The sequence below is a fragment of the Uloborus diversus genome, chromosome 4, assembly GCF_026930045.1.
Source record: "Uloborus diversus isolate 005 chromosome 4, Udiv.v.3.1, whole genome shotgun sequence".
Lineage (NCBI taxonomy): Eukaryota > Metazoa > Arthropoda > Arachnida > Araneae > Uloboridae > Uloborus > Uloborus diversus.
In genome coordinates this window covers 45,447,435-45,470,031 of record NC_072734.1, presented here as the reverse complement: position 1 = coordinate 45,470,031, position 22,597 = coordinate 45,447,435, and the positions used below count along the sequence as shown (strand labels likewise).

General features: G+C 31.8%; 1 protein-coding gene across 1 annotated transcript; it reads left to right on the top strand.

The window, feature by feature from the left end:
* Window positions 1–299: 299 nt before the first annotated feature.
* LOC129220093 (XIAP-associated factor 1-like) lies at window positions 300–21,383 on the top strand. The gene is made up of 7 exons (XM_054854434.1): window positions 300–334; window positions 442–634; window positions 14,533–14,703; window positions 14,792–14,911; window positions 15,164–15,277; window positions 20,978–21,145; window positions 21,339–21,383. Exons 1-7 carry the CDS (start codon window positions 300–302, stop codon window positions 21,381–21,383), a joined length of 846 nt encoding a protein of 281 aa, XP_054710409.1.
* Window positions 21,384–22,597: the final 1,214 nt, after the last annotated feature.

Here is a 22,597-nt window from a genome sequence, read left to right as displayed (position 1 = left end):
ATTTACACGTTAAGCAACATTTGGCACATAGGCTTTGTCGATGTTTTGATACTTCAGCCAAGTACTAATCATTTAATATCAGCGATTAGTACACCCTTTTCTTAAGGAGCTTTTTAACAATTTAATTTCCTTACTGTAAATGGACATTAAAGTTCGTGCAGAATTTATGACAAATGCTTTCGAGCATCGTGTATCCATTTTGAGAAATTGCATGCACATTCCTAGTTGTGAGCTGGAGAATGTTTCAATTTAGACATTTTTCAAATTGAGTTTCCAACTTAACCGTCTATTCCTACATTATGGGTGATGAAGAAGTGAAGCAGTGTAAGAATTGGTATGTGTGAGAAATATATTTTTCCCCTCATCTTTTGGAACGTATACTGTTTTTGCTTTTCATTGGTAATTATTGCTTAAGTTATAATTCTTTGTTTTATTGTTTAGTAAAAAGGATATTGCTGCCCCAAATTTCGTTGTTCATAGTGCTTACTGTTTTCGAACTGTTCAATTATGTCGACGCTGTGATGAACCTTATAAGCGAGATTGCTTGGAACAGCATAATGAGGACTTTCATGCAACAATTAATTGTTCCTATTGTGATGCAAATATTGAAAAGTGGACATTAGAGAAACACATGGTATAGATTATTTTTATCATGTAAATATATGTATGTTATGTATTGTTTTTTAAGCTTGCTATTATAACTAAAACTATAAGACAGTTCTCAAAAGGTGGGAACAAAAAAGTTAATTATGAGCTATTTTTAAAATTTTGAAATTTGACATCAATTTTGTTTTTATTGCATAGTATGTACACCTAGAACATCATATACAAACATTAAAAGACAGCAGGTATTTATAAAAATTAATAAATAGCAAATTTAATGATCGTTCTGTAGGTAACAGATTTTGGACATCTTTGTCCAGTAGGTAACAGATTTTGGACATCATCATAATGTAAGTTTCACAGTTTTTGAACTTTTCCAGTGACAATTTTATCTACTTTTACATTCTGCAATGAAAAATAAAGGATTTAAAGTACTTGAATGACTTAAAATACTGTCCTTTAAATAATAAAGGACAGTAATTAATTTAAATAATTTTGTTATGGTTTTGTAGAATCCGAAAAAAACCCAATCATTTTGCCAGCACAGGTGATGAAGTCGCCAAAACTGACACTCTTGGTGAAAACCAGTATTCTCGCTGGTAACCCTTCGCTTATCGTATGTTGTGAGTTGTCGCTAATCGGAATTTGCTTGGCGATTTTTGTGCCGTTTTGTTTACTTAAGGGGTTACAGTACCTCAAAAATGATGAAACGATTTTTTTGCAGATTTTCAATGAAATTTGCAGAATTTCTGCAGAAAATTTGTCAATTTTCCTTTCACATTTGAACAGAATTGTTCTGCTGCTCAGGCATATGTTCTGCGACGTACGTCGCAAATTTAGTAGTATTCTGCTTTGGGGCCTAAGGATTTTTTTCTATTAAAGATACAGCTTAAAAGTAATACTTTTTGCAATTGGGATAACATGTTTGACAAAACTGTGCATTGGATAAGCATTTTATAAATTACTCAAATGTTTAGAGCATGTTAAACCTTTAAAAACCAAATAATAAAAAAAAAACTTTGATTTTTACATAATTAATCACAGAAAATTTGCTAATAAACTCATAAGCAAATGAATGCACAGATTTTTAGAGATGATTATAATGATCGTTTAGCAAAAAACTTTTTTTAAATTAGTGCAAAAATAAAAAAGCCTTAAAAATTTTTAAAAATTGAAATTTTTCTCAATTTTTTGAATTTTTGAAAATAGTAGGCAATATTTTTAAATTTTGAAAAAAAAAAATATTAATTACGAAATAAGTTTGCATGTTATGGTTTCAAAGAAATATAAAATTAACTTAAATTTTAAAAAATGTTCGAAAGGTACTGTAATTCCTTAAATGTGTTCGTTTTGTTTACTTAAATGTGTTCCGTTACGATCATAACTTGTGTTTCTACTGTTATTAATGTAATGTTTAATGCATAACATATTAATTGTGCAAAATGTCAATGGATTGAAGGAATTAACATTATATTAGCCTTCTTTATTAAGGTTACAAGACAGAAGATCATTTATAATAATGAATAAATCGACAGAATTATAGATCGTAATGCAATTTGGACACCTCACATGTATGTTTAAGAAAAATGATTTTGCTTCAAAGATACTGCATAAAAATATGTGAAAACACTTTAAAATAATTAAGAATTGATTATGAGGATTGAAACATACCTTTAAAACATATAAATCATATATTTAGTTCTCAAATAATAGCATTGTCAAGATCGTAACTTTTGGACATACATCAAACTTCCAACTTTCCATTTTTTCTAAAATTGTTTACAACAAAAATAATCTCTTTAATTTTTTAATTTGTGGAAAATATTATCAAAAAAATATTCAGTTTGAGATTCATGGCCTTAATATTTTTTTTTTTTTTTTTGAAATGTATGGAAATAAATTTAAAAAAAAATTTTTAATGGTACATTTGCTCAGTTAACGTTTTGGTATGTCCAAAATTGTGCCGTTTAGCAAAGAAAATATTTTTAAAGGGTATTTGAAGAGCATTTTTTTCCATAATTTATGTCAATTCTTGTCTGTATACAGAATTATTATTTAATTCAAAAATTTTTGAGTTTATTAAAATGAAAGTTATTTGGTGTTGAAGCTTCAAAGTTGAGGTCTGTGTTTACTCCCACCTTTTGAGAACTGCCCAAAGATCTTTTGCACTTCTCGAATATTTTGCTTGTCGTATTCAAACAAGCAAGAAAATTTCTTTAATATGCCATCATAAGCTGACATTCTGAATTTTAGTTTTGTAATCAGATTATAACAGATTACATAAAAACAGGAAACCTTGAAACTTTGCTTAGAGTCTAATATGACTTCTCCTCATTGTCCATCACAAAACTGTTTTGGAGTTTTTTTTTCTGTCATTTTGCTCAAAAAAAAAAAAAAAAAAAAATGACAGAAATTTGGTGCCCCCTTTCCTTTGGTGCCCTGGTCCCCGAATGCCCCACCGTAAATCTCCCTGGGGGGCAGCAAATTAACCCTTTTAATGTGGAAATAATAAAGATATTTTGTAAATAAGGAAATTATGGATTTAATCTGTTACTGCAGGCAAAAAGTAAATCTTCGAATTGTAAGACTTTTGTGTCACTACTAGATTAAAATTACTTTTATACAAAAATTTCTGCTTTCTTTCAAATACTTTCAAAAAGTTTTTCTTGATGTCAGTTATATATATATGGTTATATACATCATATATATATATATATACACTACTGGCCATTAAAATTGCTACACCAGGGAAAAATGCAAATAGCAAAGTAATATTTATTGGACACATTTATAATGTTGGAAATAACAAATGATTAAATTTTCAAGAAATTTGGGTGAATAGATCCTGAGAAATTAGTACCTAGAACTACTACCTCTGTCAGCAATAACTGCTTATACGCCTGGGCATTGAGTCATACAGAGAGTGGATGGCATGTACAGGTACAGACACCCATGAAGCTTCAACACGATGCCACAATTCATCGACCGTAGTGGCTGGCGTTTGCTGACGAGCTAGTTGTTCAGCAACCATTGACCAGACGTTTTCTATTGGTGAAAGATCTGGAGAACGTGCTGGCCAGGGCATCAGTCGAACATTTTCCGCATCAAGGAAAGCCTGCACAATACCAGCCACATGCGATCGTGCATTATCCTGCTGAAACGTAGAGTTTCGTACGGGTCGAATAAAGGGTAGTGCCACGGGTCGTAATGCATCGGAAATGTAACGCTAACTGTTCATAGTGCCGTCAATGCGAACAAGAGGTGACCGAGATGTGTATCCAATGGCACCCCACACTATCACGCCAGGGGCCATCAGTATGACAATGCCGAATGCACGCTGCCAGTGTGCGTTCACCACGATACCGCCAAACACGGATGCGACCATCATGATGTTGTAAGCAGAATCTGGATTCATCAGAAAAAATGACGTCTCGCCATTGGTACACCCAGGTTCGTCGCTGATCACACCATTAAAGGCGCTTCTGTCTGTGATGCAGTGTCAATGGTAGTCGCAGCCATGGTCTCAGAGCTGACAGTCCATGCTGCTGTAAACGTCGCCGAACTGTTCGTGCAGACACTTTTTGTCTTGCAAATGACCCCATTTCTTGACTCAAGGCTCGTGACGTGGCTGTACGATTCACTATGGCTATGCGGATAACATGCCTGTCCTCTCAGCTGCTAGTGATTACTGGCCGTTGAAAACCAGCACGGCGATCTGTATTACCATCCTGAACCCATTGATTCCATATTCTGCGAACTGTCATTGGATCTCGACCGACGCGAGCAGCTATACTGCGGTAGGATAAACCGCAATCCCGATAGGCTACAATTCGACCTCTATCAAAGACAGAAACGAGCTAGTGCACATTTCTTCTTCTTACACGAGGCATCACAACAATTTTCCAACACGCAACAACGTTCAAATTGAATTTGCACGTGAGAAATTGACTGTACAATTTCCTCATTTAAACACTTTGTAGGTGTCGCTGCCGGCGCCTACGTTGTCTGAATGCGCTGAAAAGCTAATCATTTGCATATAACATCATCTTCTTCCTGTCGTTAAAATTTCATGTCTGTACCATGTCACTTTCTTGGTGTAGCAATTTTAATGGCCATTAGTGTATATCAGTTATATTATAATGGATATCGAAATATATATAATGGATTATATTATAATGGAATATATATTCCTTGTTTTTTTTTGTGAGGAAGCGGCAGTGGACAGTCATGTTACCAATGTTTTTTTAATACTGTAGAAGTTTACTCCAGGAGGAAGAAAACAATAAGTTTTCAAATTTTCCTTACAAGAAAGAGTTAACACTGGATTTTAAGAGTTTCTTAAAAACCTCCTAGTGAAATAAAAACTTCTTTTTTAAAAAAAACTTTAGGAAAATGATGTCAAGAGTAAAAAAGGGAGGGGGACGTGAAAAATGACACACACACACACACGAAACAATTTATTGCTCATCACAGGGGTGACTTTATATGTTTCAAAGTTTACTTTGATTTCTCATTCATTACTAATTTCAAAAGAAATAAAAGTTATTTCTGTTTACTCGCTTTTGGGAGTAGAAAATTGATCTAACAACTTTGAATCACATGTTGACTAGTCTATTCCTTATGGAAGGTAAGCAAATTTCATTTTTCGACATTTGGTTTGGTCCCTCAACTTGGCCAATCATAGTCTAAAATTGTTTTTTATCACATTCAGTTTCAAATAATTCCGGCTGGGAACCTCTCCCACCTCCACTCTATAGTCTAGCAGCGTGAAAGATAGCTTCAAAATGTTTTTAGGAGAGAGAGTTCTCGAATTTTTTATCTCTTTTCCTGATATCACTAAAGATAGCTTCAAAATGCGGTTTTACACTTCAACGTTTAAAAATTTCTGGGTAGAACCCTGAACCCTTTCATTTGTTCTAACGTAGCAAGCACAGCCAAAAAGTACCTATTTATGCCTTTAATTCTGAAAGCTTCCCTGGAGAAAACTCCTACCGGGTCATTCCGCGTCAAATCAACACACTTTAAGTAAAAATTTTACCTCACCACTTTAGATTTTCTTGAAATTTGGTACACTGATATCTTGTGCTAATATGAATAAAATTACAAAATTTAAAATTTTTATCTTGAATAGTTTTTTGAATACGGCCTTGTAAAGTTTTTCAAAAATTGTGAAAATACTATGAAAGAATAATTTTTAAATTGCTATAAAAGCTGTCATTCAGTTAGAGAGATGGGACAGGTGTCATTTTGTAGCTTTTTTAATGCTCTTTCCAGAGATATAAAACATGCCATAGGTTGTTGTAAAAAATTTTTTTTTCAATGTAAATCAAATTTTTGATTTTGGATTTTCTTCAAAAAGTACCACTTTTAAAAATTTAAAAAAATTCTATAAATAGATAGTATTTTCATAAACAATCATGTAAAGTTTCATGATGGGAAGGTAATGGGATTTATGTCAAGAAAAAAAACAAACTTACTCCTATTTTTTATAAATGCCCAATTTTGACCAAGTAATAATTATTTTATTGTAAAATGTACTGTTGTAAAATCTTCCACGAAAAATAAGAATGCATTGTACTTTAAATTCTTCTTGTAAAATATTAGTAAAAATTAATGGCAGATGCGCCGACCTTTCCAGTTATCCAGTTATAGGGGTTCTACATAAAACATGTGTAAACTTGTAAACCTAATTTTTTTTAGAAGGATGAAACAAACATTTATGGTCTATATTGTTTACTTTTAATTAGCAGTGTACAAATGCATACTTATCATTTCCATAAACATACTCTTTGATAATCTTGCCTATCGCACTAAAGTCTATATTGAAGATCACGATGTAACACAAAGCTAAAATAATTCTCATTAATGTACAAAACCTTAATTTTTAGTCAAGGAGGTAGACTACAAGAACTTAGCTCTCATAATAGGAAGCAAAATAATATATGGAATGAGCAAGTTAAAAGATGATAAATTTCTAACTCATTGCTGTCAAAACAGGGCAGAATGAAAAACTTGTTCTCAAATTCATAAAATGGAATGCAGAACAATGCCAGTTATAATTTAGCAAGGAATAACAAATTAACATTTTGAGAACATAACAAATGAATAATAGAAGAGTGCTACAAAAATTATGTCTCCAGACTCGCGTCTCATGATAAATGTATGAGACTTAAGTCTCATACATTTATCACAATCCGGTTTTGTTCCGTTTTAATTAGCCAGTGAATGCTTATATCATGTTATAAACTAGCTTTAAATGATGCACATCTGTCTAGCAATGATTGAGTGCATTAGCATGTTTTTACTTGCTCCTTATACTCTTATTTTGCTTTTTACTGCGAAAATTCATTAGATATTTTTGTAAAAGATTAATTTAGGTGTTAATTTCAGTTTAGTTATGTTTTACATTGTGATCGTTCAAAATGAACTGTTATGTGGGTGTTCTCAATGGTGAGCAATGTCATACAAAAGATTACCAAAGAAGGACTAAGGAAGTTACTGAATTGGTCAGAAGATGATCAGAAGTTGCTTAAACTTAGAATATCCAATGAAATAGATAGTTGTTTTTTAACACTTGTCTAAGCCTACAAACTGCCTGTTGATTTAACTCCAGGTTACCGGATCCAGTTCAGCCTTGTCACAATTAAGCCTTATCCTGCATTTTAAATATTCCTAAAGCATATGGGTCATTCTCCAGAAAACGTAACTTTTGAACGCAAATATTTTTAAATTTTGAAACCTTTTTTTAAATTTTTTTTTATCCTTACATGAAAGTGTTGCCTATTAGAAGTAACCAAAACAATGGCCCAGCTCAGTTCTAATAATTTTACTCATATATAAAAAAAATTAACTTGTTCACGGAAATAAAAAAAAGAAACTTTTAATAGTTAAAAATGGAGCCCAATTTAATATCAAAGTAGTAATTGTGCAAACAATCAGCTATTTTGATTATTAGTGGGAATATAAGATTAAGCTCTCTTAATTAAAGTACGACTTGATTAGTAGTTTCAAATGTATGTTAAAAAATAGCATTTAGTAAATTTGAGGATATACTGGCAATTTATAATTTTGGTAGACTGCCTATTAGAGACGTACCGAGTAGCACTTTGGCCGAGTACCGAGTACTCGGCCTTTCACTACTCAGCCGAGTACCAGGTTACCGAGTACTTGGCCGAGTACCAATTATGTTTTAAGAAGAACCACCGACACACATGTGATGAATTTTGACCTTATTGGAATAGTAGTATAGACTTCCTTGTCCATATAATAGTATTTAAAACTAAATTCCTGCTAAAATTTAACTACGCATTATATAAATAACTTTGTTTCTGTCAAAAATTTTACAAAAAAATATTTTTAAAATTAAAAATAAATAAATAAAAGGTATGATTAATCAAGTTGGAATTAAAACAAATTACAGTAAAATCCCTCTAATGCGAACACTAACAGGACAATTTTTTTTTGTCCCCAGGACAGGGGTTTAATAATGTTATTTGCATTGGAACTGGGGAATTAAAAATTGTCTGCATAAGAGGGGTGTCCGTTAGGAGGGGTTTCACTGTATACCAATCAATTATAGTTCCAGTCCGTTCAAACATAAATAGTTTTTAAAAGCAGATAAAACAAATGTGCAGGAACACTGCAGACAGTTGTTTCTGCCCCCTCCCCTCCCCGTTACAGGGAACACCTTTTTCAGGGCATAACATGTGAGCTAAAGAATGTAAAGACATTTGACAAAAAAATCCGACTTTTGTCGGATGCCTTTAAATCCACGAGCTCCCATTTTGTGCATTGAAAAAGGAATTCCTTGTAACGCCAAAACACGTGTCTGCAGTGTTCCTGCACTGTGCTTTCATCGTTGTTTTATTTCCTTTTATTTTTTAAGCAAAGGTATTTTTATATTTTTTATAACTAATTTTTGTTTGTAGCAAAAATCCATTTTTAATATAAAATTCCGTATTTTTTATACTTACCTTTTTTGCATAATTTTTAATAAATAAGTTTTATTAACTTTGGGGACATTAAAATAAAGATTTATTCCATTGAAGCATTACAAACTTCATTATTCTCAAAATTTAAATTTGACTTATAAATTTTAATTGTAAATGATTACAGAATATAATGCTTACTGTTTTTTTTTTAAATATAAATTTTTAGTATCTGTCTCGAACAATATTCAATTTTTTGCAACTACTCGGTATTGGCCGAGTATCTAATCAGAATTTGGCCGAGTACCGAGTAGTTACCGAGTACTTGGTACGTCTCTAATGCCTATTGTTGATGTATTTTCCCTCTATCATTTAATATAGGCCTTATAGATGCATTTTTCAGGGAAATTTTTTTTCCCTTCATTGCTACAATCTGCACATGTTAAACATATGAAAACATGTTCACTTTTTTTTACATTAATTTACATCCCTGAAATTCAAGTTCATGGAGGTGAGAAGTCGGAATAATCATACTAAGTTTTTGAAGCAAAACTATCTCCTTGTTTTTCGACAAAAATCTCACAAATTCAACTATGGCTGAAAATAAACAAGGGATTCCTTGTATCATGGAAAATAAAATTTGATGTCATTACTGCCATGTGTTAATGAGGAATGGCATTTTGTGTTTAGGTAACGGAGGTGAGAATTTATTGTATGACATGACTCCTTGTCCTAGTAAAATGAACTAAAACACAATATTAAAAAAATATATATACTTAAACAATTGGTGTTTGAGACACTTGTGAAAGGAATAATCAATAAATAAGTATATACTTTTAATTAAACAAGTTATTAAGCAACATAAACAGAAACACAAGGTGTGTGATATGCCACAGAAGTGAGAATTCACATGTTACCAAAAATATATTAAAATAAAAATTATTATTAAAAAATTCTTGACAGATTTAAATAGATATATTTTAGATGAAATTAAAAATTATTGTTAAATGAATTGTCCCTTAAACATACAGGCCAACTCTACTGTTTTTAACAGGAGACTTCCGTTTTTTGCTTCCATCGATTCCTGTTCCAGCAATTTCCTGTTTTTTACAATTTTCTCCCGTTTTTTCAGTTTTTTTCAGTTGATCATCAAAAAGTTTCACTTTCTTGTCAATAGATGATGCCTTTTTCTAGTCGGCTACCAGTGTCAGAGAATAGAGACGTACCGAGTACTCGGTAACTACTCGGTACTCGGCCAAATTTTGATTAGATACTCGGCCAATACCGAGTAGTTGCAAAAAATTGAATATATTAAAATTTACAAAAAAGCTCAAGCATATATAATTTTCTGCAACCATTTACAATTCAAATTTAAATTTTGAGAATAATGAAGTTTGAAATACTTCAATGGAATAAATCTTGGTTCGAATGTCTCGAAAGTCAATAAAACTTTTTTGTTAAAAATTGTGCAAATATGGAATTTTTGCTACACAAACTAAAATTAGTTATAAGATATATAAAAATACCTTAGCTTTAAAAATAAAAGGAAATAAAACAACGTTAGAAGCACAGTGCAGGATCACTGCAGACAGGTGTTTTGGCGTTACGAGGAATTTCTTTTTCAATGCACAAAATGTGAGCTCGTTGATTTAAAGGCATCTGGCAAAAGTCGAATTTTTTTGTCGTATGCCTTTACATTCTTTAGTTCACATGTTATGCACTGAAAAGACTATCCTTGTAACACAGAAAAACGTGTCTGCAGTGTTCCTGCACATGTTTTTTTGCTTTTAAAAATTATTTATGTTTAGCAAACTAGACCTATACTGAATAAATTTGTATAATTTGTTTTAATTCCAACTTGATAAGTCATACCTTATTTATTCATTTTTAATTTTAAAAAATATTATTTTTGCAAAATTTTGTAGTTAAATTTCAGCAGGAATTTTTAGTTTAAAAACTATTATATGGACAAGGAGGTCTATACTACTATTTCAATAAGTTCAAAATTCATCGGTGTGTGTCGGTGGTCCTTCTTTCAACATAATTGGTACTGGGAAACTCGGCCGAGTAGTGAAAGGCCGAGTTACTCGGCCGAGTAGTAAAAGGCCGAGTACTCGGTACTCGGTCGAAGTGCTACTCGGTACGTCTCTATCAGAGAATAAGAATTTTTCCAATTAATAACTCACTTAGTAAAAATTTATTATTTCGAAGCTTTCCACATTGCGGATTCAACAAAGTACACGCTTTGATTTTGGTAGCTAATTTTTCGGTAGAGACTGGAATGGATGAAATTTTTGCAAATTTACTACTTATTATATGGTTTTTCCTTTGCAGTATATTTTTCTTGCTTCTACCAATTAGCTTACGTTTGTGAAAAATCCCCATTTCACTTCAAATTTCGTATTCATGTTACTTAAAAGCATAATTTAATGATTCTGTTGTGAAGATATGTCACTGGTGAATAGCTTAAATACCTTTAGTGGAATCTCCTGTTTTTTTTCTTCGAAGGTTGGCAAAAGGGTTGCCAGACGTCCCGGATTTCAAGGGACAGTCCCGTATTTTGAATAATTGTCCCGCGTCCCGGGGAACTTCCATATGAGATGCCCTAAGTCCCATATTCTAGCTCATAACAATGTTTTACAGAACGAGACATTATTTTAAGGGGAAAAAATAAAGTAAAACAAAAAATGTGAAATAATGAGCTATGAGGAAATCATGTGGCAGCAAACGCAAAAATCATCTTCCTTTTGATTTGGTTTGTATATTTTTGTTTTGGCGGCAGACTATGAGGAACCAAATGGTTACTTGGCTCATTGACTAATGTTGGAAATATATCTCTGCGCATGTGTCTTCAATCGCAATGAAAACAATGTCTATACTTTGATGGGCGACATTTTGAGAGGTTTAGGGGGGGGGGGAGAAAAAAGGTTTTCAGCGTCAAAAAATTCATTTTTTTTACAAATTTGTTTTAAGAGAATGGTTTGGTTAAATTTATTAAAACCCTCTGTGCATTATTATGTATCGTTTTAAGAATATTCTATAAATATTTGATCAAAAAATATCCACAGTCTAGCCGGTGACAGGGCTTTTCCCAGAGCACCTTTGGAGAAAGATGATTTGCAGTGTTTAATGTATCTCAGCTGACATTTATCTGAAATCAAATTCTATTTGAATTTAGTCAAAGTATTAATAAATCCCCCCCCCCCCCACTACGTTCTCAGATCTTTTTTTGTTTGACTTCAAAATTTTTGGCAGCCATTTGAAATTGAAAGAGTTATTTTTCATGAAAAGTTCTGCTACTTTGTTAGTAAAAAAAAAAACTCCAACTCAAAGTTGGGAGGATATTTCTTTTTTTTTTTTTTTGCAGAATGTGTATACAAAATTAATCGGTCAATTGGTTTTAAAATGGGAGTGAACACCGATTTTGAAAAAGTGGTTTTGAGAAAAACGTGTTTAAAATTTTAGAAACTAAAAGGCATCAATTCCAGCTCCATAGAAGACAGTCCCTCTAGCAGCTTCGATTTCCTGAGACTTTTCTTCTTTCGTTATTTATTTATATTATATTTAACTAACCACAAGCAAGCAGCACTAGCATTCTGAGTGACATCCGCAGCTTTCAGAACAGCTGCATTCTTGGCTAGCTTTCGGAGCTACAGTTTGAAGGAGCAGAGACTGAATACTTGATAACTTTGAGAAGTTTGCTCGAAACGACTTGAAATTTTGGGAATATATTTTTGAAATGCTTAATTACAAGACGAAATAAAAAAGGAAATTTCACTTTTTTAATACTGCAAACCCCCCCCCCCCCCAATGCTTTGTTACGATTGAGTTTTTCAGATTAATCATGACTAGACGCCTCAACCCCCCCCCCCCTTTTTACTCCTAGAAGCCTGTCCTGAATTTACTGTTTTTAGTTCTGGCGACCCTGGTTGGAAAGTATGCTTAAAGGTTTTACTGTAAAAGGCGTGTGACAGAAAAGTTACACTTTTTGAAGAATGACCCATATTATCATGCCGTTGCACAAGTTTCATTGTTGATGATGTCAGGAGAGTTACTCGATCATTGGCTATTTTATATGAAGATGTCTTTCAGAAATAGTTGGATATAACTATCACAACACTTATAAGTGCTTCATATGTTTAAAAAACAAGCTGATGTGTTCATCACATGACTTACTTTTACTCCAGTTTAATGTCATTTTCCCATTATTATTTTAATTTTAATGTGATTCAATAGTTTACACTCTAAATACAACAGTGGCCGAATTGAAACCAGATTAAAAAAAAAGTTCCAAATTTGTCGCCAAGTTGACGACAAAACTTGGCAATAAAAAGACTGGCGATAAATCGCCAAGTGTCCGCCAAATTGTAGCACCACTTACATCGATGTTACATCAAAGTTATCAATGATTTCCTCCCTAAAAAGGGGCAAATGACCCCTTTAGAAACATCCAAAGGCAACCAAAAGGGGAGGTGCACAACAAGACCCCACTAGGAGTCTACATACCAAATTTCGACTTTTCTAGGGCATGCCATTCTTGAGTTGTGCGACATACATACGTACATACAGACGTCACGAGAAAACTCGTTGTAATTAACTCGGGAATCGTCGAAATGGATATTTCGTGTGTCTATACATTCTTAGGCACTTATCCACGTGTGGTCGAGTCGAAAAAAAAAAAACTCAACATTCATTCGAAGGTGAGCAAAATAGAAATTAAGGTTGATTTTTGAGTGAACATTTTTTCGCAAATTCATTTCTTCCTTTTTTTGTAAAAGAAAATAAAAATTAACGCTTCTAAAATTTTAAGCATTTGGCATTAAAAATTAATCCTTGTTCCTCTTTGGAATTAATTTTTGTGCCAATTTAGTTAGATTGGCTCTGTCATCTACTTATTAGCAGCACTGGATGATAAAAAATACCACTGCAGCCATAGGCAGCTCCTCGTTAAAAGAAGCAACTTCCTTCTCTCTTTCAAAAGTAAAGGGGTCTTGCCCCATCGCTTTTCAGAGTTAAAATTTAACCATTGGTTGCAAAACTATTTTTTACAGGTAGATTGATTTATATTACAAAAATAAAAAATTAAAATTTCAAGTGAATGGACTTTTCTGTTGTTATCTCTTAAGAGTGGAACTTGTAATTGAAAGGTGGAAGTCATTGGTGGTCATCCATACACTATTTCATGGAAACCTCTTTATAACAATTGGTTTTTTATTTAATCATTTAATAAGGAAATTACATGATGTTTACTTGCTTTTGCCCATATATTTTTTTCTAAAGAACAAATGTGGTCAACCAAATTTATGGGACTTAAGTTGGCCATCCCCTATTCATAAAAAAAATAATCATAAAAATCGGTTCCCTAGTTGAGACACTATGAGCTAAAAAAAAAACATTCAAAAGGTAGGAACTAATAAGCGCCTCATTTTTGCAGTTGGTTAAAAACTGAGGAGCAGGTGGAGGTGTATAACTTTGGTGCCGCCTCCATGTATTTTCAAACATATATATTTGTATGTAATTGAAGAGATAGAGGATACAGTTTTTGTTTTAAGAGTGTCGGCACTAGAATATGAGCACACGAATCATTGGAATTGATGAATCTAATTGTAAATGAAATTAACATAGAAATACAGGGGTCCGGTGGTTCTTTTCTTTGTGCAAAAGACTTAAGAAAAAATAAAGCACTTTTCTTTGAATTATGGGCATTGGAAATGTGACCGGTTACCCGACTGCCAGTTCGGACATGATTCAAATAATGTATCTCAATTATACTTCACAAATAAATAGAATTCTTAAAAGAGCATTATCTTGCGCTTAAATGTTTTCCACTGCAGCTACCTTTTAAAGAATAATCTGGTACTAATGGAAACTGTAAATTCTATTTTGCTTTTAAAAGCTTTGAATTAAGTTTGAAAAATGAGTTAAGTTAGTTTCATTTTCGGTAAAGTTTTAAAAATATTGTTTGACATGTTGAATTTGATGAATTTTATTTAATTTTTAGACTGCATGTTTCAGAAGACCAATTTCATGTAGATTTTGTGACATTACAAAGCCGTTTGATGAGCTTTCAGAGCACATCACATTTTGTGGTTCGAGAACAGATAAGTGTTGCACTTGTAAGCAGTTTGTTTTGCTAAGAGATCTCGAAAAACATCAAGAAATCTGTCAAAGCGTAAGTTTTTAAAAATTTATTATTAATGAATATTTTAAAAGTTTTGTTAAATAATGTACAAGTTTTATTTGATATATACTATTTCTAGCGACAAGAGGGTTTTGAAAGATACAATGTTACCAAGTACAAAGACATTGTTAAAGAAACATCACATTCTACCATCACTGATACTAGAAGTGAAAGTGAAGTTGGAGCCACATCTAAAAAAGTAAAAACCAGCTACTTTACAGTCATTTGACTGGACTCTTTTTAAATTCTTCGTTGTCTGTATGCTTATTGTCTAAAAAGAATTGCAGGATGAATAGAGGTTCATTTTTGGTGATTTTAGAAAGATGTTCTCTATTTTTCACGTTCTTTCCTGATATATGATTTGACAACTGTTTATCATGGTAACATGTTTTATTACCAACCAGTATATATTAACCAGTGCTATTTGTTTGATTTCGTATAAAATTTCCAGAAGGAAAAGAATTTTGAAAAAAATGCCTTTTTGAGATACAAAGGAACAAATAATGATGCATCATATTCTTTCCTGTCGGACAAAAGAATTGGTGAATTTGGAGCTACATCTAAAGTAAGAACTACTTTTATTGTAAAATATTAGCCCCCCCCCCCCCCAATTTCCTTTTGACAATCACTATTTCATTCATCTGAAATTGATTTTTTTTTCTTTCTGAAGATCAGTTTTCAACAAAACTACATGAAATTTTTTTTGAAAATATTAAAACTTAATTTTTTAAAAATTAACAACCAAAAAGTGCCGGAAATTTTATCTCGAAAAAGTGTGCGTACACTTTAAAAAATGTCTATATATGATAAAATAATCTAACTTTTTATTAAGTTATTATTTAGTAGAATTTCGTGCAGTATCAGTAACACCTTTTAAACGTCGGGGAGTAAATTTCATTCTTTTTTTTTTTTGCTTAATTTTAAGTAAGTGTTCAACCACTTTCAAGTCTTACTGTTTCTAGCTCTATTTTCGTTTCAAAGCCTTATTTTCGTAATCTAGCCTCCAGATATCTCTAAATACATTACATTAAGTTCAAATCTGAAGATTGAAGGGATTTTTTCTAAACTAGGGCAATTTTTGAGGCACTAGACGTAAATGTTGAAAACCGTGTGCTTCTTATAGTTATCTTGATAAAAAACAAAGTTGTTTCCAATAACCAAATTTTTAGCTAAGAGTTTAAAATTAGTTTTTGAAGTATTTAAAGGAACAGTATGATTCATTATTTCATCAAAAACTTCCAAAATACTAAGTCCCGATGCTGATATGCACTCTCACACAAGAACACCTTCACCATCCTGATTAACTGGTCCAACTAAGTTCTTAAGATTAAGTTCCTAATTTTTTCTTCTATTTACAATTATACAACAATTTAACCAAAAATTTTGAAGTCTTTAATATCACTGAGTAAGACGTAATTAAAAAATGTTTTGAGCTTATTTATCGTTGATTTTGCTACGAAAAGTGTAAGTTTTCTGTTTTTCGCACGGCCAAGAAAATTTCTGCGGGAAGTGATCCCATTTAATCCAGCTAATCAGAGAACTTGGCGAACAATTTTAGGTGAAAATTAAATGTAAAAATTTTTATTTAACTCTGCAGAAACTTTTACAGCATTCAAATGGTATTTATTTTTCATAAAATTTTTAACTGTAAATCTCCAACTACGCTTTGTCAACTTTGCCGGTTGACCTTTTCTTACCTTGTTTTCGGTCCTATTCTTTTCTTAAAAGCATTTTTATCAAGCACTTTACTATGGAATGGAATGAATTAGAGACATTTCAAACCAGTTTACTGCTTCTGTGAGGAAAAAATTCAAATTTCGAATGGTGTTTTGTGGTTTTCTACGAAAACCAGCCATTTTAAAGTAATAAGCACAATATTAAGAAATATATAAACAAAAACTTAAAGCCAAGTGACAAAGGGTCAACACAGTGCAAAAATAATAAAAAAAACGACATATGATAATTTTTGTTATGAATTTATTCGAAAATATTTGAGTGTACGATAACATTTGTGACGTGTTATTTCTCTGTCTCTTCGTTTTTTGACCCATTTCAAAAAGAAGATCCATCAGTATTTTGGAAAAACTACTGGGTTTCATTTAGAATGACATTGGAATGATGTGAAAAAATATTTGACTTCATATTCGAATTCAGTTTTGTGTTATTTTGGTTTTGCTAAAATATTTCAAAGTGTACGAACACTTTTGGGATTCACTGTATATTTTAGCCCAGGGGTTCTCAACGTTTTAGGATCTGTGCTTCCCTGTAAAACACTGACATGAGGTCATGGTCACGTCCCCCCTCCCCATATGTGGACAATATACGAATCAGAGCCAGGCCCCCCCCCCCCCAAACAGGGTTAACACCATTGGAATCTGGAGCTGATTAGGATAGGTGAAACTAGCTGAAAAGTAAAAATCCAGATAATTTCATGCACAAAATTTGACATTTCTAGCTAAAACTTAATTTTGAACATATTATTAGTAGAGCATATGAAAGTCAAATCAATTTAAAAATCAAGAAACAAATTTAAGAATTTTGTGGTAATATGTAAATTTTTCAGGTGAGAGTGTCGTACACCATTAATTAGCTTCACAACATTAATGAGAGGGCTGACACTTTTTTACTATTCAATGTGACCAAAAAATGAATAAAATGTCATGATCAGTTTTTTCTTTAATTTTTAATTTTATCTTTTATACCGGCACATCCCCTTTAAAATTCTTCTGCGCCACCCAGGTTGAGAACCGCTGTTTTAGCCTAAGAATCTTATAAACTTGATTTAATTTATTTATTTAATACGTTTTATTGGTAATATATGAGTTTTAATCTAACCCGGTCTGGCAAATGGAGTTCAAAGAAAAATTGTTCTTCAGATGTTATTGGTCTCTTCTGGGTGTAGTCTTAAAAAAAAAATATTCTTTTTTAGGGTAAACCGCTAAAAAAATTAATAAAGATTAAATATTTTGAAATTAAGGATGGAAAGATTTAACTTTTTCATGTTTAAGCTTTTTGCACTTATAATTTTAACTTTTAAGCACAAATACTTTCTTACCCTTTTAAATGTTAACCATATTAGTTTTTATTTAGAATTTGTATTTAAAATATTTAGGGTAGACTGCTCAGTGAATAAGTGCAGCACTTGATCATCATTTCATACAAAAAAAAAAAAGTTAATAAAAACTAACATTGATTTAGCTCATGACAGTAAAAACATTTTAATTGATACATATAATTTTTTTTTAATTGGGAGAACTTTTATAGTTGTGTGTGAGGTTTTTTTTGGAGGGGGAGGGGGTTGATATAAAAATGACACTTTAGTGTATGAACACCTCTAACCAGGTGACCTACACAGTATTTTCTAATAGTTCTCTTTTTGAAAATGTATAGATAAATGTACTACTGCCAATTAAATTAAAAAAAAAAAAGTACTTTTGAAACCTTATTAAAAAAAAACAAGCTGTTAATTCACTGAGGTTTTTTATAAATTCACTAGTGGATTTACCCTACCTTTGAGTAAAAACCTGTAGTCAGTTGTAGTCCTTGTGTAATTCTTTCTGCTGTAAATATATACCTTAGTTGACTCTTTACTAAACAGTTACAAATGCTTTCTTATCTCTTCTTTCAAAACTTTCTTTCTTCAAACCTTTGATCTTGTTTTCGCTAAAGTAAGCATAAATATATTGATCTTTAACATTTTATCGCTAAAAATTAACTTCTTTTAGTATCAGTAAATAACTTTGAGTAGTATTATGCCACTGATTTTTTTTTTTTAAGTTTAAGATTATATGTTAAAAAGCCTTGATTTCATTTGTTTGCAAAAGCTAAGATACTGGTAGTCCTTGTGCAATATGCTCTTACAAGAAATATGTATTGTACCTCCATTGACTTCATACGCAAAAAGATAAATTCAGAACTATTAGCTTAGAGGTTGTTAAATCCAGCTATGATTCTTTCCTTTTTTTTTTCTTGTGTTGAGCAACATTCTTAACATATAAACTTTTCCATATCTCAGCTTTGACCATAAATGAACTATCAGAAAATAAGAAAAAAAAAAAAAAAAAGTAAAGTATATTTTAGACTTTTTTTTCTGTAGAAGTGTTAGAGTAATGGCATCAGTCACAGACATGCTTAAGACATCACTCTCAGGTTAACTCAATTTTTTGAGCTTTTCAATTTATTTCGACTTTTTAAACAATTTTTCTCTTACGCAACAACATCTCATCTAATGTTTGCCTGCTTCTGGATCCTCTGAATCGGTTACTTCTATTTTTATTTGCTCAATTTCGAAAAGAGGTCCGACCTCCCAGCAACAGACACCAAAATATCTGATGATACCCTGCAACAGACAGGATAAATAATAGACAAAATTCCCTTTTTCTCTTCAAAATGTGCAATTGTTCTTTAATTTTAGAAGTAAAGCCTTATTAAATTCAAATTAACCTGAAACACCAGCTGACCTCATGTTGGCTGTTCATAACCTTCCACCACTGTCTTGTAAATACCAACTGGCTCATAAAATTCACTCTGATAACACTAGGTCTCTTAACCTTATTCATGGAGTAACATCAGTTTTACCGGCCTAAAAAGCTTATTGCTTAAATCCAAATTTATGATTGTCTCTTACTGGACCCTTGTCTATTACCAAAATTTTTTTATACTAAAACTAACAATAGTATGTCCAGTTCCGAAAAAATCAACATTCAGGATTACATTGGGCAAAACGCATCACATGCGAAAAATGAATGCAGATTTAAGGAACTAAGACCTAAAACTAAGCACTAGGGTTTCGTCTCGGACATTAGAAGCAAAGGCTATCGATGATGTCCCTCCACTGTACTGCCAGCAAAAATCAAGAAGTCTTACCTATGTGTCCTAGAGCCACTATATAGTTAGACCGACTCATCAGCTTAAGTTTAGCCATTTTGGATCGTATTTTTCATTGCTGCACTGCTAGGGTTACCACAGCAAAGTTTCGGATTTCGCCAAATTTGCCAAAAATAATATTTTATTTAATGAGCAATTCACGTGCCGCTAATAATTACTCACAGTGAACAATTACCAAACGCGATAACTCGCCAGCAAAAGACAACCACTCAAACACGCGCTCCGATCCAAAAAGGGTAATCTTAAGCTGATGCGTCGACTCGTACATATGGGGCCTTAATGTGTCCGGGTGCAAATGTAGATCCGTATGCATCAATACCATTTCCGTTCCAGTTGATAAAAATAAAATTAAAACAAAACCGATCCAATGCATAAAAGATAGATAAATAAAAATGTCATCCATAAAAATAGTTCGTAGGACATTGCAGGTCGACCAAAAAACTTAATTCAAAAAAAAAAAAAAAAATCATCAACTAGAGTCCAAACGTGTGGTTTACTCTAGAAGAATCATACATGTGAAAAGTAAGACTGTTACAGTGAAGCGAAGTGTTGGTTAAAGGCTATGCTAGAGAAAATATTATTCACAAGATTATTTAGGAAATGATTTTCAAGTAGTTTATTTTTAAGTAGATTAATTTCTTGGTTGAATGCTATAACCATGTTACAGATTTTTTTTATTCTGATAGCTTGCGAAACAATGATGCCAATAAAAACTTTTTTACTGAGGCAAGAAGAAAAACTTTGCAGACAGTTAACTTTGAATTGAAATTCACGTCTTTTATCATAAATATGGTTTCACAGTTGAAGTCAATATTAATTTTAATGTCAAGGGAGTTAAAAATTTTACTATTGGAACTAGTTTTTTTAATGTGAGGGAGTTATGATAAATATTTTTGCTGAGTTCAGAAAAGTTGGAGTAGTTGATACACAATAACTGTTAATTAAAATTAATTTGTTTTATTTTCAGCTGTAATGGGTGCTTATATATGTTATTTTCAATGTAAACAAAAATATTTTGTTATTTCAAAACATTTTTGTTTAAAGTATTCTGTTCAAAATATTTTGTCATGCTTATTTTTGAAATTTGCATAAAAATTTTACTTATTAAAAGTATCAACGTCGTGAAAAATTCATTAGCTGTCACGTTTTGGCAAGGTCTATTGGTACCCATATTAAATAGCCCTGTAAGTATTGTAATATTTGTATATGGATACTGTTGTAAATTAAAATTACTATCAAAAGTTAATGGGAGAAACCATCAACTCTCATTAAACAATGTAGTTAAGGTATAAAAAGGTTTTAAATGTACATTTTGAAATAAAAAAATTTAATGTGACTGTTTTTATTTAAAAAAATGTTCGTTTCAATTGCTTTTTAGACTGTGTATAGAAGGTCTGCTTCTTGTCAGTATTGTAACACTGAAATGCCCTTGGATGAGCTTTCAGAACACAAAGAACTTTGTGGTGCCAGGACTGAGAAGTGCTCGATATGTAAACAGTTTGTCATACTAAGAGAATTTGAAAAGCATAAAGTAGTGTGCCTAAAAGTAAGTTCTTTTTACTTCTTTGTGTGAAGTAAAAGAAGTATTGTTTTCACATAAAATTTGTCTCTTATTTCACTGTACATTTATTTCCATTTAACTATCCCTAAATAAATTTTGACTTTTTTTTTTAGTGGTGGGAGGGGAAGGGAGACATTTGTATAGCTGTTATGAATACATAGATGATTTTTTCTAACAGCTAATGTTCATTTCTGGTTGGTTTCTGGAACATCACCAGGAGTAGCAATGACATAGATAGATAGTCACATACAACAACACAACAACTTTAATTAATTTTAGATTCTTATCTTTTGCCATAAAAACTTGAAACATCCCCCCTCCCCTCTGTTCTCTCTGAAGTAATATCATATTTTTCCTTTATTGTAAGAGTTGTAGATTATCACATTAAAAAATTTTACTGTTAATTTTAAAACCAAGTAGTAGGTTCAAAATTGCCATTAAGTGGACTTTGTGCTGTCTTATTGTAACAAATATATAGTTCTATAAGACAATTTTTCTCACTATTATATGTATTAAATGTTGGAAAAGGATAAAAATCAGGGACTGATTTACGGCGGGGCTCGGGGCACCAAAGGAAAGGGGGCACCAAATTTCTGTCATCATTTTTTTTTTTTTTTTTTTGAGCAAGTGCAAAAAGACAGAAAAAAACTCCAAAACAGTTTTATGATGGACAATGTAAAGAAGTCATATTAGACTCTAAGCAAAGTTTCAAGTTTTCCTGTTTTTATGTAATCTGTTATAATTTGATTACAAAATTAAAATTCAGTCTATGTTGACATATTAAGAAAATTTTCTTGCTTGTTTGAATGCGACAAGCAAAATATTCGAGAAAGTGCAAAAGATCTTCAAAAATCTTATTCCTGTGATTTGGAGGAATCTTTTCCTGATGAATTTATTCATATTAGTTCAATCATCGGAAAATAAAGATCAGTCACCGAAAAGTTTAAAAAAAGTCCATAAACTTGATAAATGGTTACTTTTGCCAACGTAGATACAGCCCGGAAATTATTTTTGACTTTGCCAATCTTCAATTGTAGTGGAGAACGATCATTTTCGCTATTGAAGAGAACTAAGTGTCTTTGCGTACTCTCATTTCTGATAGTAAATTATTTTCATTAGCTCTATTATCAATAGAAGGAAGTTTGACCGCAAAACTTGGTTATAAGGACATTATAGATGAATTTACTACAAGAAAACAAAGGAGAAAACAAAGGAACGCAGAAAGCACATTATGATTTACCATAACCATCATAGTTTCTCCATCTACGACTGTAAAAAAATTTCTTACATGAAAATCAGAAATTTATTTTAGATTTAAATTAAATGATTTCTTTGCAAAACATCTTAATTGTTAACTTTTTCCATATAAAAATCGATATTTTAAAGTTTTCTTTCTATCAAAAAATATCCAAAAATCACCTTCATATTGTTTTTGTG

Bases quoted from the DNA above. Each gene is read 5' to 3' on its own strand.
- LOC129220093 (XM_054854434.1), top strand. From the start codon at position 300: ATGGGTGATGAAGAAGTGAAGCAGTGTAAGAATTG. The intron at 335-441 runs GTATGTGTGAGA...TTTATTGTTTAG, and splicing joins GTGAAGCAGTGTAAGAATTG to TAAAAAGGATATTGCTGCCC. The intron at 635-14,532 runs GTATAGATTATT...TTTAATTTTTAG, and splicing joins GGACATTAGAGAAACACATG to ACTGCATGTTTCAGAAGACC.